General features: G+C 37.6%; 1 protein-coding gene across 1 annotated transcript in view; it reads left to right on the top strand.

The window, feature by feature from the left end:
- EIF2AK4 (eukaryotic translation initiation factor 2 alpha kinase 4) overlaps positions 1-15,631 on the top strand; it is a 123,878-nt gene that overhangs the window by 5,092 nt on the left and 103,155 nt on the right. The window contains exons 2-3 of the mRNA XM_007460187.1: positions 7,271-7,383; positions 10,264-10,366. Of these exons, the coding sequence (XP_007460249.1) occupies positions 7,271-7,383; positions 10,264-10,366 (216 nt within the window). The remainder of the gene's footprint in view (positions 1-7,270; positions 7,384-10,263; positions 10,367-15,631) is intronic.

Here is a 15,631-nt window from a genome sequence, read left to right as displayed (position 1 = left end):
AAATACCGCAAAAAAAAAAAAAAAAAAAGGGTCCCCTGGGTCCGTGTTCCTCCTCCTGTGGGGTGTATTAAGATCCTTGGGTTTTATTTCTTGAAGAGCTAGTGTTTTTAATGTTTTTAATTCTCGGCGGGATTAGTCCAAATGAGCATTACCTCTCATGTTGTAGGACTGAGTTTGTGTTACTCTTTCACTTTTTATACCTTGAAGATTTGTTTGGTTATTTGATAGTACTTCAGGAGAGTCTCCAACTTCGTGATCTCATTGAGAAGCAAATTTAACTCATCTCTCATTGTAGCGTGCCCTTCTCTCCATGACTACTTATTATGCTGCCTTCATGTCACTTGCATTTTCAGTCTTCAAAACAAATCTTTTTTCTCATGTAGAATTTTGTATACTTTGTAGCTGTACATTCTGCATTGTGTTTTCCTCTCATTAGGTGCTCTCAAAAAATTTTGGTTACCCCTTACTTTGAGTTTTTTTACCTACAAATATTCCAGGAATTCATTATTTCCTTGTGCAGGTTAAATCAAAGATTTTATCAACATTGAATTCTAATGACCATTTATCTTCTAAAGGCATGAAGGAGGTCTTACCCAATCCTAATCTTTAGAACATCTTGATTGTTGAACTTTTAATCAAGTCCTGTTCAGCTCCAGGAGTCCTTGAATGCCCTAATATGAGCTAACACTTGGTATCCTAAACATGTTTTGCATAAAAGCATCTTCACATGTTGGGAAGCCTCTCAGTTCACTTGAGAGAAGCCTGGAAAATATTATGTTCTTACCTCTGAAAGCATTGTTTCCTGACTGTCTTTATTTTTTTCCCCAGTGAGCCTGTACTGGTTAGGATTAAGTTTAGCTACATATGACAGAAAACTTAAAATAACAAAGTTTATTTTTTTACATGTAAAAGCCTGGAGTCTACGGCTTTTTCTGAATTGCTGTTCTACCATCCTTAATGTGCCCTTCGTGGTCTAAAATGGCTGTCTTACCTCCAGTCATCACATCTGCATTCCAGCCAGCTGGAATGAGAAGGGGATGAAGAAGTTTCATCCCTTTCCTTTGATAAAGTTCACTTCCTGGAAATTGCATATTATAGTTCTTTCATCTTACTGGCCAGAAATTAATCCAGCAGCCACACTGAGCTGTAAAGGAGTCTGGGAAATGTATCCAACTAAAAAATCAGGGATTCTATTAAAAAGAAATAAAAACCAAGCTTACGTATTTTATATACATAGTTGATTGTGTAATTCATGGTGCCACATGTAAGGTTCATGTTATAAATTTCTATTAGAATTTAATGTTGCTAAGTACTTTATTACCCTTAGAAGAATTTTTATCTTTTCTCTTTTCTGATAATGCCACATTTCTCTTTTTGCCCTGGCTGCCTGGACATTCCAAGGGAAAGTCAAGGCTCAGTCACAGCAACTCAGTGTTGGCATTGACAAGGGAGGGCTGATGGAAAAGAGAGGTTTGGGAGTCAGAATTGGATTTGAAGTCCAGACTTGTTGCTGTGTGTTGGTGGGCAAGAAACTGAAGGTCTGAGCCTGAGCCGCCTTGTCTGTAAACTGTCTGTACAAAGGAGATTGCACCTACCTCGCAAAGTTGGTCAAGTGTCTGGACCAAGTGTTCCCTCAGCCTCCCCTTTCTCATGATATATAGATAATATAAACTGCCTCAAATCCTTTTCGGAAAAAGCATACATAAATGAGGAAGAATGGAGTATTTGGTGAAAAGCAGTTGGTTGAAAGCATACACAATTTTAGAAGAGCTATCAGATTTCTTCATGTCAAGATTTTCACTTGTTATCTCAATATTCGAAGTATCCCCTGCTCAAGAGGCCTCCCCTGACCTGCCTGTCTGCGTACCTTCTCCTCCTCCACCACTATGTTCCATGACTTGGCTTTGCCTTCTTTACAGCACTCACCACTTTCTGAAAGCATTCATTTGTCTTCTAGTCTGTGCCAGCTAGTTGGGTTCATGTCTGTGTAGATTTGCCTCTGAACTCTCAGTCTCTAGGGCAGCACTCAGAAGGTCATCAGCGCTCAGTGACATTTGAATGAATGGAGGCTACATGGGACATTTCAGGTCACTTCTTAGAAACTTTGAAAAGGAATATGTACTCTGTCTTGGAAGTTTTGGGGGTTTTTTGAAATTTTATTTATTTTTTTATACAGCAGGTTCTTATTAGTCTTCCATTTTATACACATCAGTGTATACATGTCAATCCCAATCTCCCAGTTCATCCCACCACCACCACAACTCCCCGCCACATTCCCCGCTTTGGTGTCCATACGTTTATTCTCTACATCTGTGTCTCTATTTCTGCCCTGCAAACTGGTTCATCTGTACCATTTTGCTAGGTTCCACATATATGTGTTAATATATGATATTTGTTTTTCTCTTTCTGACTTACTTCACTCTGTATGACAGTCTCTAGATCCATCCAAATCTCTACAAATGACCCAATATCATTCCTTTTTATGGCTGAGTAATATTCCATTGTATATATGTACCACATCTTTATCCATTCGTCTGTCGATGGGCATTTAGGTTGCTTTCATGACCTGGCTATTGTAAATAGAGCTCCAATGAACATTGGGGTGCATGTGTCCTTTTGAATTATGTTTTTCTCTGGGTATATGCTCAGTAGTGGGTTTGCTGGGTCATATGGTAGTTCTATTTTTAGTTTTTTAAGGAAGCTCCATACTGTTCTCCATAGTGGCTGTATCAGTTTACATTCCCACCAACAGTGCAAGAGGGTTCTTCCCTTTTCCCCACACCCTCTCCAGCATTTATTGTTTGTAGATTTTTTCATGATGGCCATTCTGACCAGTGTGAGATGATATCTCATTGTAGTTTTGATTTGCGTTTCTCTAATGGTTAGTGATGTTGAGCATCCTTTCATGTGTTTGTTGGCAATCTGGATATCTTCTTTGGAGAAATGTCTACTTAGGTCTCCTGCCGATTTTTGGATTGGGTTGTTTGTTTTTTTAATATTGAGCTGCATGAGCTGCTTGTAAATTTGGGAAATTAATCCTTTGTCAGTTGCTTCATTTGCAAATATTTTCTCCCATTTTGAGGGTTGTCTTTTCGTCTTGTTTATGGTTTCCTTTGCTGTGCAAAAGCTTTTAAGTTTCATTACATCCCATTTGTTTATTTTTGTTTTTATTCCCATTACTCTAGGAGGCGGATCAAAAAAGATTTTCCTGTGATTTATGTCAAAGAATGTTCTTCCTATGTCTTCCTCTATGAATTTTGTAGTGTCTGGTCTTACATTTAGGTCTCTAATCCATTTTGAGTTTATTTTTGTGTATGGGGTTAGGAAGTATTCTAATTTCATTATTTTACATGTAGCTGTCCAGTTTTCCCAGCACCACTTATTGAAGAGGCTGTCTTTCCTGCATTGTATATTCTTGTCTCCTTTATCAAAAATAAGGTGACCATATGTGCATGGGTTTATCTCTGGGCTTTCTATCCTGTTTCATTGATCTATATTTCTGTTTTTGTGCCAGTACCATACCGTCTTGATTACTGTAGCTTTTTAGTAGAGTCTGAACTCCAGGAGCGTGATTCCTCCAGCTCTGTTTTTCTTTCTCAAGATTGCTTTGGCTACTCAGGGTCTTTTGTGTTTCCATACAAATTGTGAAATTTTTTGTTCTAATTCTGTGAAAAATACCATTGGTAGTTTGATAGGGATTGCACTGTATCTGTAGATTGCTTTGGGTAGTATAGTCATTTTCACAATGTTGATTCTTCCAATCCAAGAACATGGTATATCTCTCCATCTATTTGTATCATCTTTAATTTCTTTCATCAGTGTCTTATAGTTTTCTGCATACAAGTCTTTTGTCTCCCTAGGTAGGTTTATTCCTAGGTGTTTTATTCTTTTTGTTGCAGTGGTAAATGGGAGTGTTTCCTTAATTTCTCTTTCAAATTTTTCATCATTAGTATATAGGAATGCAAGAGGTTTCTGTGAATTAATTTTGTATCCTGCAACTTTACCAGATTCATTGATTAGCCCTAGTAGTTTTCTGGTAGCATCTTTAGGATTCTCTATGTATAGTATCATTTCATCTGCAAACAGTGACAGCTTTACTTCTTCTTTTCCAATTTGTATTCCTTTTATTTATTTTTCTTCTCTGATTGCCGTGTCTAGGACTTCCAAAACTATGTTGAATAATAGTGGTGAGAGTGGACATCCTTCTGTTGTTCCTGATCTTAGAGGAAATGCTTTCAGTTTTTCACTGTTGAGAATGATGTTTGCTGTGGATTTGTCGTATATGGCCTTTATTATGTTGAGATAGTTTCCCTCGATGCCCACTTTCTGGAGAGTTTTTATCATAAATGGGTGTTGAATTTCGTCAAAAGCTTTTTATGCATCTATAGAGATGATCATATGGTTTTTATTCTTCAATTTGTTAATATGGTGTATCACATTGATTGATTTGCATATATTGAAGAATCCTTGCATTCCTGGGATAAATCCCACTTGATCATGGTGTATGATCTTTTTAATGTGTTGTTGGATTCTGTTTGCTAGTATTTTGTTAAGGATTTTTGCATCTATATTCATCAGTGATATTGGTCTGTAATTTTCTTTTTTTGTAGTATCTTTGTCTTGTTTTGGTATCAGGGTGATGGTGGCCTCATAGAATGAGTTTGGGAGTGTTCCTTCCTCTGCAATTGTTGGAAGAGTTTGAGAAGGATGGGTGTTAACTCTTCTCTAAATGTTTGATAGAATTCGCCTGTGAAGTCATCTGGTCCTGGAGTTTTGTTTGTTGGAAGATTTTCAGTCATAGTTTCAATTTCATTACTTCAGTTTCATTATATAGAGTTGCTTGTAGTAGTCTCTTAGGATGCTTTGTATTTCTGCGGTGTCTGTTGTAACTTCTCCTTTTTCATTTCTAATTTTATTGATTTGAGTCCTCTCCCTCTTTTTCTTGATGAGTCTGGCTAATGGTTTATCAGTTTTGTTTATCTTCTCAAAGAACCAGCTTTTAGTTTTATTGATCTTTGCTATTGTTTTCTTTGTTTCTGTTTCATTTATTTCTGCTCTGATCTTTATGATTTCTTTCCTTCTGCTAACTTTGGGTTTTGTTTGTTCTTCTTTTTCTAGTTCTTTAGGCGTAAGGTTAGATTGTTTATTTGAGATTTTTCTTGTTTCTTGAGGTAGGATTGTATAGCTATAAACTCCCCTCTTAGAACTGCTTTTGCTGTATCCCATAGGTTTTGGATCATTGTGTTTTCATTATCATTTGTCTCTAGGTATTTTTTGATTTCCCCTTTGATTTCTTCAGTGATCTCTTCGTTATTTAATAACATATTGCTTAACCTCCATGTGTTTGTGTTTTTTTCCCTTTTTTCCCCTGTAATTCATTTCTAGTCTCATAGCACTGTGGTCAGAAAAGATGCTTGATATGATTTCAATTTTCTTAAATTTACTGAGGCTTGATTTGTGACCCAAGTTGTGATCTATCCTGGAGAATGTTTTGTGCGCAATTGAGAAGAAAGTGTAATCTGCTATTTTTAAATGCAGTGTCCTATAAATATCAATTAAATCTATCTGGTCTGTTGTATCATTTACAGCTTGTGTTTCCTTATTTATTTTCATTTTTGATGATCTGTCCATTGGTGTAAGTGAGGTGTTAAAGTCTCCCACTATTATTGTGTTACTGTCGATTTCCACTTTTATAGCTCTTAGCAGTTGCCTTATGTATTGAGGTACTCCTCTGTTGGGTGCATATATATTTATAATTGTTATATATTCTTCTTGGATTGATGCCTTGATCATTATGTAGTGTCCTTCCTTGTCTCTTGTGACATTCTGTATTTTAAAGTCTGTTTTATCTGTTATGAGTATAGCTACTTCAGGGGATGGAATATCTTTTTCCATCCCCTCACTTTCATTCTGTATGTGTCCCTAGGTCTGAAGTGTGTCTCTTGTAGACAGCATATATATGGGTCTTGTTTTTGTATCCATTCAGCAAGCCTGTGTCTTTTGGTTGGAGCATTTAATCCATTTATGTTTAAGGTAATTATTGATATGTATGTTCCTATTACCATTTTCTTAATTGTTTTTGGTTTGCTTTTGTAGGTCTTTTTCTTCTCCCGCTTAGAGAAGTTCCTTTAGCATTTGTTGTAGAGCTGGTTTGGTGGTGCTGAATCCTCTTAGCTTTTGCTTGTCTGTAAAGCTTTTGATTTCTCCATCAAATCTGAATGTGATCCTTGCCGGGTAGAGTAATCTTGGTTGTAGGTTCTTCCCTTTCATCACTTTAAATATATCATGCCACTTCCTTCTGGCTTGTAGAGTTTCTGCTGAGAGATCAGCTGTTAACCTTATGGGAGTTCCCTTTTATGTTATTTGTCATTTTTCCCTTGCTGCTTTCAATTATTTTTCTTTGTCTTTAATTTTTGCCAGTTTGATTACTATGTGTCGCAGCGTGTTTCTCCTTGGATTTATCCTGTATGGGACTTGCTGCACTTCCTGGACTTGGGTGGCTATTTCCTTTCCCATGTTAGGGAAGTTTTCAACTGTAATCTCTTCAGATATTTTCTCGGGTCCGTTGTCTCTCTCTTCTCCTTCTGGGACCCCTATAATGCGAATGTTGTTGCATTTAATATTGTCCCAGAGGTCTCTTAGGCTGTCTTCATTTCTTTTCATTCTTTTTTCTTTATTCTGTTCCGCAGCAGTGAATTCCACCATTCTGTCTTCCAGGTCACTTATCCGTTTTTCTGCCTCCGTTATTCTGCTGTTGATTCCTTCTAGTTTAGTTTTCATTTCAGTTATTGTATTCATCTCTGTTTGTTTGTTCTTTAATTCTTCCAGGTCTTTGTTAAACACTTCTTGCATCTTCTCGATCTTTGCCTCCATTCTTTTCCCAAGGTCCTGGATCATCTTCCATATCATTATTCTGAATTCTTTTTCTGGAAGGTTGCCTGTCTCCACTTCATTTAGTTGTTTTTCTGGGGTTTTATCTTGTTCCTTCATCTGGTACATAGCCCTCTGCCCTTTCATCTCGTCTGTCTTTCTGTGAATGTGGGTTTTGTTCCACAGGCTGCAGGATTGTCATTCTTCTTGCTTCTGCTGTCTGCCCTCCAGGTTTTGTTTTTAAACCATGCTTTCGGAAAATGTGACCAACACCTATATAAAATAAAATTATGTGTAATATTTAAAAAGTAGAACTTTTGGCTAAAATATTAATAATTTTTATCTTAATCTTTAATGATTGGCTCTCTAGAGAAAGAAAGATTTTCTTTTTCTCTTTTAGGTCAAAGAGCCTCCTGAAATCAATTTAGTTCTATACCCTCAGGGCTTGACTGGTGAAGAAGTATATGTGAAAGTGGATTTGAGAGTGAAATGCCCACCCACCTATCCAGATGTGTGAGTACATTTAGAAATAGCTTTGATGTGATTTCAGTTCTCTGTTTTGAAAACATAGGAACAGGTTGAACTTAATGGTGTTTTCTCCTTCTGGCCCCTATTCCATTTAAAATTTTATTTCCTATCACTTGCATTTCATCAAAACTACATCAGCAATAGACATTTTCATGAAACCTGTCTCCTGTTAAGTCAGCTTATAGTTAGTAGTCTATGGATGGTAATATTTGCTCCATGACTAATGTTTGCTTCCTCTGATATGTTAACTTTTGTTTAACTCTTCATAAACAAGTAAGAGGAACAATCTAGAAGAAAAAGATAAAGGTGCAGTGATATAAAAGACTTGTGGACTTAGTTTTAAAGTATGATAGGCATTAGGACTTACAGTAGCCTTCCAGGCCAATGGGACCTTTACTTCCTAGAGTAAAGGAGGATTTAGTGTTGCTCTGTTTCTGTGGGGGGACTGCTAACGAGCCTTCACTGGGCAGTCCCACACCCTGCAGGGCGTGTAACATCACTGGCCTGTACCCACTAATGCCAAGAGAGTTCCCCAGTCAGTGAGACAGCTGAAAACCTCACGTATTTCTAAACTCCCACTGAAGGTGATACTCCCTCTGGCTGAGATTCACTTGTAAAACAAAAGCATTAGCTATCAGGACTTGAGTATTCTTTTTTTAAAGTACCATGCATATTCCATGTAATCTTTCCCCAGACATTCCATGTGGAAAAGCAGATTGGCCTGGATGATATTTTGTGGTTTGAGCTTGTTGTGTAGGAAGCCAGTGAAGGAAAGTGGCAAATAAAAGGAAGTCCTGCCTTACACAGTGGGTGGTAAATGTATGGGACTTGTTATCTTAAGAGGTGGTAGAGAATATGAAAATACAGATAGGTCAAGTTGAGTTCCTCAAAGTTAGTAACCCACTTTTTGCCCAACCTCTATGCCTAGAGTAGATATAGTAGATATTCAGAAAGTTAATTTATGCATTAATTGAAGGGTGATTAATTTTATGAAAGAAAAATAAGACAGTGCCTCTCTAGGTTTTAGTTTTCCTGACACTATATAGGTGGTGTCTTTTCTGACACCAACAGGGTGTCCAGACAATTCAATTCAATTCTGACACTAAAATTGATAGCTGGGTTAGGGGCTCAGTCCCACAACAAGACTTCAGATGCCAGTTGCAAGTCCCAGTACTTCTGATCAACTGGCTATAAATTTGCAGGTTCCCATAATGCCCATGGTCGGTAATTTGCTAGAACAGCTCACAGAACTCAGGAAGGCACTTCACTTACTATTACCGGTTTATTATATAGGATACAACTGAGGACCAGCCAGATGGAAGAGATGCTTAGGCAAGGAATGCGGGGAGGGGCGCAGAGCTTCTTTGCCCTCTTGACGTTGACTGATGTCCTCTGGGGGGGGACACAATCACCCCTGGTTGAGAACCACTACTTTAGAGAACTCGTCAGGTAAATCTTGATGTGTCCACTTGGTAAAAATATTATTTAAGAAACAGCATGCACATGCTTAACAAAAAGTTAAAAAGTAAACATTATAATATCAGCTACATAAAATTATGAATTATGTAGCAGAGGCATAAAGAGAACACTGGAAATTTTAAAGCAAGTTTAATTAGTGTTGCAGTTGAATTTTTCACCATTCTGTTAATATTGCTGTATAATGACTGCTTGATTTTTAAAAAAAAATTATGTAAGTCTTGACTTGGGGAAACATTCCTATCTTTTGAGATGATATGGGGCAGGAAAACTTTCCTTTTCTGCAAAATAGTCCTTGATGCCACTGTGAGAGAGAGAATCCTGGATTGGCTGGACCACACATAGACTCAGTAGTCTCTCTCAGATTTCCATCTATCCAACTAGATTGATGATTGTAGCAATCTGTCATACTGAAGCATTGAGAGAATCCATAGGTAAGTGAATAGTAAAGGCCTCGCCAAGGTAAAACGCCATGAATTACTCAGAAATGCTTGGTGGGAAGTGATGAATCATCTTCTCTTCAAATGAAGCCTACTTAATCTCAGAGTTGTTATTAGATGTGTATTGGTTGAAAATAAAAGAACCCCAAGGGCTGGTTGTACTTTCCTTGGGTAGAAAGTGTTAACTCTTAGTTGCGCTCTATAGGGATGGAGAGGAGAGTGTGGTAGGCATCCTTGGAAGAGCAGAGTTTGCAGAGTGTGCATGACTAGATTTATGTATGAGTAAATGAGCTCATTTACAGCAGAATGAGTGCCTGGGACACAGCATGTTCTAGGAATACTAGATAGATCACTGTGGCTCCATCTCTCCTAGTATTCTTGTCCTGCTTTATGCCAGAGTGCACTAATGAGCACAGAGTGTCTGGACTCTGGCAGGTGAGCTGTCTGAGTAAACTGACGTTGAGGGGCAAGCCAAGATGGAGCGTTACCATACAAGGGAGCTCATAGTGAAGTTACCAGGCTAGAATCACACACACAGCTGGAGTGATTTTTTAAAAGGCAGTAGACCATAATTGATGTTAAAAATTTAAATCAGGTTGTAAAGCTGATATCACACAGAGGAGTTGGGGAGACCCCTGATCGAGCCCCAGTCATGTATGTCTGGTCCTCTGGGGGATCAGGGCACCCGACTGTCCACACTGACGACTAGCCAGCCCACTTCTGCCCCCACAGGCTGCAGGTGCCTCCATGCTGAGTACCTTGTCAACAGAGTTGCTGGGGTAAAGTTAAAATGCTTTTGAGATGAAAAGAAATGTTGCCGGGGGTACAGAGAGATTCACAAATGAGGCCCTTATGAAATCCCCAGGCCCCGAGCTTGGAACTTAGCAAATATTAATGCAAATAATCTGTACTTTCTAGAGTAACTCCTTTTTGTTTTTTTCTTTTCCAGAGTCCCTGAAATAGCATTAATGAATGCCAAAGGTCTGTCAAATGAAACTGTTAATTTGTTAAAGTCCCGCCTGGAAGAAGTGGCCAAAAAACATTGTGGCGAGGTATGATTTGTTAAACTGGAATTATGAGAGGATGGTAAAAATCTCATCATGTTCAGCAGTGTTTGCCTTCTGGCCTTTTCTTTGGGTTAAAGGCTTTCCCATTGCACCTCAAGTCTAAATTTCACTAGGATGTTTTGGGTTTTATTGGTATCTACAAAGGGCAACATTGCTGTTTGTATTTTTTTTAATTAATGGTATTTATGAATTACAAATTGTAGAGTATATATAGATAGTACTGTTGCTTAAGAATTCTTCTGGAAGCACATTATATGAACCTGGGCGTTCTTTTTGCACACTTTGGACCTGACATCATGACCTCATCTTGACTTCAACCTTTATGTTGGAAAATGTTTGCAGACAAGTGTTTTCTCACCAAACTTTGCCACCTCTCCAATTTTCATATCAGAAGGACTATTTTCCTTCTCAACAATTAACAATACACTCTGCTCCATCAATGTCCCTTTTATGCCTGAGCATTTACACCTAGTTCAGTACTGATTCTTTTTTAATTCTGTGACATCAGCGTCTACATGAGCTCCCCCTTGGGTGGCAGAACTCTCTCTGGAGGGCTACGCTAGGTGACTTCTTAGGGCAGAGTATTACTGTGTGTATTAACTCTGTGTATACTGTGTGTATAATTACTGAGAGTATTATTATCTCTTAAATATAATCTATTTCCTCACTTTTGTGTAAGATCACTCAGTGTTTTTGCCTAGGTAGCTCACGCTTAACTATCCCATCCTATAAAAAGTGAGAAGAGCTAAATAAGGGCTAACCCTAGGCCTCCATGTCTATGCTGGACCTCTAGGAAAGTGCCTGGACAGTTTTTTACTTGCGTTCTATAACACATTGAGTCACAGCCATCTAAGTGGCGTTTCCAAGAACTTCAGTGATAGCTGTAGTATAGAAAGTGACTGTATGATAGCCAGGTCATGGAAGCAACCTAAATGCCCATCGACAGATGAATGGATAAAGAAGATGTGGTACATATATACAATGGAATATTACTCAGCCATAAAAAGGAACAAAATTGGGTCATTTGTAGAGACGTGGAAGGATCTAGAGACTGTCATACAGGGTGAAGTAAGTCAGAAAGAGAAAAACAAATATTGTATATTAATGCATGTATGTGGAACCTAGAAAAATGGTACAGATGAAATGGTTTGCAGGGCAGAAATGGAGACAGAGATATAGAAAACAAACGTATGGACACCAAGTGGGGAAAGTGGCTGGGGGTTGGGGTGGTGTGATGAATTGGGAGATTGGGATTGACATGTATACACTAATACGTATAAAATGGATAGCTAATAAGAACCTGCTGTATAAAAAAATAAATAAAATTCTAAAATTAAAAAAAAAAGTGATTGTATGAAAAACTGAAACTGTTTCCTCTAAGATCAGGAACAAGACAAGGTTGTCCACTCTCACCGTTATTATTCAACGTAGTTTTGGAGGTTTTAGCTACAGCAGTCAGAGAAGAAAAAGAAATAAAAGGAATCCAAATCAGAAAAGAAGTAAAGCTGTTGCTGTTTGCAGATGACATGATACTATACATAGAGAATCCTGAAGATGCTACCAGAAAACTACTAGAGCTAATCAATGAATTTGGTAGAGTAGCAGGATACAAAATTAATGCACAGAAATCTCTTGCATTCCTATATACTAATGATGAAAAATCTGAAAGAGAAGTTAAGGAAACACTCCCATTTACCACTGCAACAAAAAGAATAAAATACCTACGAATAAACCTACCTAAGGAGACAAAAGACCTGTATGCAGAAAACTATAAGGCACTGATGAAAGAAATTAAAGATGATACAAATAGATGGAGAGATATACCATGTTCTTGGATTGGAAGAATCAACATTGTGAAAATGACTCTACTACCCAAAGCAATCTATAGATTCAATGCAATCCCTATCAAATTACCAATGGCATTTTTCACAGAACTAGAACAAAAAATTTCACAATTTGTATGGAAACACAAAAGACCCTGAATAGCCAAAGCAATCTTGAGAAAGAAAAACAGCTGGAGGAATCAGGCTCCTGGACTTCAGACTCTACTAAAAAGCTACAGTAATCAAGACAGTATGGTACTGGCACAAAACAGAAATATAGATCAATGAAATAGGATAGGAAGCCCAGAGATAAACCCATGCACATATGGTCACCTTATTTTTGATAAAGGAGACAAGAATATACAATGGAGAAAAGTCAGTCTCTTCAATAAGTGGTGCTGGGAAAACTGGACAGCTACATGTAAAAGGATGTAAAAGAATGAAATTAGAACACTCCCTAACCCCATACACAAAAATAAACTCAAAATGGATTAAAAACCTAAATGTAAGGCCAGACACTATCAAACTCTTAGAGGAAAACATAGGCAGAACACTCTATGACATAAATCACAGCAAGATCCTTTTTGACCCTCCTCCTAGAGAAATGGAAATAAAAACAAAAATAAACAAACGGGACCTAATGAAACTTAAAAGCTTTTGCACAGCAAAGGAAAACTTAAACAAGACAAAAAGACAGCCCTCAGAATAGGAGAAAATATTTGCAAATGAAGCCACTGACAAAGGACTAATCTCCAAAATTTACAAGCAGCTCATGCAGCTCAATATCAAAAAAACAAACAACCCAACCCAAAAATGGGCAGGAGACCTGAATAGACATTTCTCCAAAGAAGATATACAGACTGGCAACAAACAAATGGAAGGATGCTCAACATGACTAATCATTAGAGAAATGCAAATCAAAACCACAATGAAGGTACTACCTCACACCAGTCAGAATGGCCATCATCAAAAAATCTACAAACAATAAATGCTGGAGAGGGTGTGGAAAAAAGGAAACCCTCTTGCACTGTTGTTGGCAATGTAAATTGATACAGCTACTATGGAGAACAATATGGAGGTTCCTTGAAAAACTAAAAAACAGAACTACCATACGACCCAGCAATCCCACTACTGGGCATATACCCTGAGAAAACCATAATTCATAAAGAGTCAATAGCCAGGACATGGAAGCAACCTAAGTGTCCATGGACTGCAGCTCTATTTACAATAGCCAGGACATGGAAGCAACCTAAGTGTCCATGGACAGATGAATGGATAAAGAAGATGTGGCACATATGTACAATGGAATATTACTGAGCCATAAAAAGAAACGAAATTGAATTACTTGTAGTGAGGTGGATGGACCTAGAGTCTGTCATACAGAGTGAAGTAAGTCAGAAAGAGAAAAACAAACACTGTATGCTAACAAATGTATATGGAATCTAAAAACAAAAAACAGGTTCTGAAGAGCCTAGGGGCAGGACAAGAATAAAGACACAGACGTAGAGAATGAACTTGAGGACATGGGGAGGGGGAAGGGTAAGCTGGGACAAAGTGAGAGAGTGGCATGCACATGTATACACTACCAAATGTAAAATAGATAGCTAGTGGGAAGCAGCCGCATAGCACAGGGAGATCAGCTCGATGCTTTGTGACCACCTAGAGGGGTGGGATAGGGAGGGTGGGAGGGAGATGCAAGAGGGAGGAGATATGGGGATATATGTATATGTATAGCTGATTCACTTTGTTATAAAGCAGAAACTAACACACCATTGTAAAGCAATTATACTCCAATAAAGGTGAAAGAAAGAAAGAGAAAGAAAGAAAGAAAGGGAGGGAGGGAGGAAGGAAGGAAGGAAGGAAAGAAGGAAGGAAGAAAGAAAAGAAAAAAGAAAGAAAGAAAGAAAAGGAAAGGAAAGGAAGGAAGGAAGAAAGAAAGGAAAGAAAGAAAGAAAGAAAGAAAAGAAAGCAAAAGAAAGTGATTGTAGCACAGTCTGGACAAAAAATAGGCCTTGGAAATTATTCCAAAGTTCTTTCTAGTTTAAGTCATTTCTAGTGTAGTCTAATGTCTAGCTGAAAAATAATATGGAGTTATATTGAAAATACAGCTACAGAATCCTCTGGTTTCTTGGATTCATGATTTGTGATTTTTTTGAAAAATTTTTTGCTGTATTTTATTTTATTTTATTTTTACAATGCAGTGTTGTTAACTATAATCACTATGCTGTACATTAGATCCCAGAACTTATTTATCTTATAACTGGAAGTTTGTACTCTTTGACCAACATATCTCCCCTTTTCTCCTACCCCCTCGGCCCCTGGTAACCACCATTCTAGTCTCTGTTTCTTTTTTTTTTAAGTTATTATATTTTATTCTATTTATATTAGTTTAATACTTTTTAAATTTAACAAATAAATTAATGTATGTCAATGCTGTCTTACAGGTAGAAAAACTAAAATATCAAACCACCAACTTATATCTCAAGAGTACATATTTTCTTGGAACTTGAGCCAAAATTGAAAGTTAGGGGTCCCTAACCCTCTAGTTACTCTGGCTCCTAGGCCGTGCAGACAACAAATACCGCAAAGCTCTTCTACTTTGAAAAACTAATAATTATGTATAAATACTTTAGTATTATTTATAAGTTCAAGTAAGGAAGTGTTCAGTATTTGGTTCTGTCTGAATTCAGTTATCTATTACTGTCTAACAAGTTTTCCTAAAATGTAGCAGCTTAAAACAACAGCACTTTTAGTCTTTGTTTCTGTGAGTTCAGCTTTTTTATATTCCACCTGTAAGTGATATCATGCAGTATTTGTCTTTGTCTGACTTTGTTTGACTTTGTCTGACTTGTTTGACTTAACATAATGCCTCAAGGTCCATCTGTGTCTTGCAAACAGGAGGATGTCCTTTTTCATGGCTCAACAATATTCTGGTGTGTGTGTGTATCACATCTTCTTTATTCACTTATTCGTTGACACTTAGGTTGTTTCCCTAGCTTGGCTATCATGAATAATGCTGCAGTAACATGGGAGTACAGATATCTCTTCAATATCCTTTGTTTTCATTTCCTTTAAATATATACTCAGAAGTGGGATTGCTGGATCATACGGCATTTCTATTTTTAAGTTTCTGAGGAACCTACATACTGTTTTCCATAGTGGCTGCACCAATTTACATTCTCACCAAGAGTGTACCTGGGTTCCCTTTTCTCCACATCCTCGCCAACACTTGTTATGTGCTGTCTTTTTGATGATAGCCATTTTAACAGGTGTGAGGTGATAACACATTGTGGTTTTGATTTGCATTTCCCTGATTAGTGATGTTGAGTATCTTTTAATATGCCTATTGGCCATTTGTATGTCTTCTTTGGAAAAATGTTTGTTGTGTTCCTCTGCCCATTTTTTAATTGGATTGTTTGCGAGTTTT

This window comes from Lipotes vexillifer, unplaced genomic scaffold, assembly GCF_000442215.2.
Source record: "Lipotes vexillifer unplaced genomic scaffold, Lipotes_vexillifer_v1.1 scaffold408, whole genome shotgun sequence".
In the NCBI taxonomy this organism is placed as follows: domain Eukaryota; kingdom Metazoa; phylum Chordata; class Mammalia; order Artiodactyla; family Lipotidae; genus Lipotes; species Lipotes vexillifer.
The sequence above is the reverse complement of the archived record's forward strand: the minus strand, read 5'-3'. Positions and strand labels throughout refer to the sequence as shown.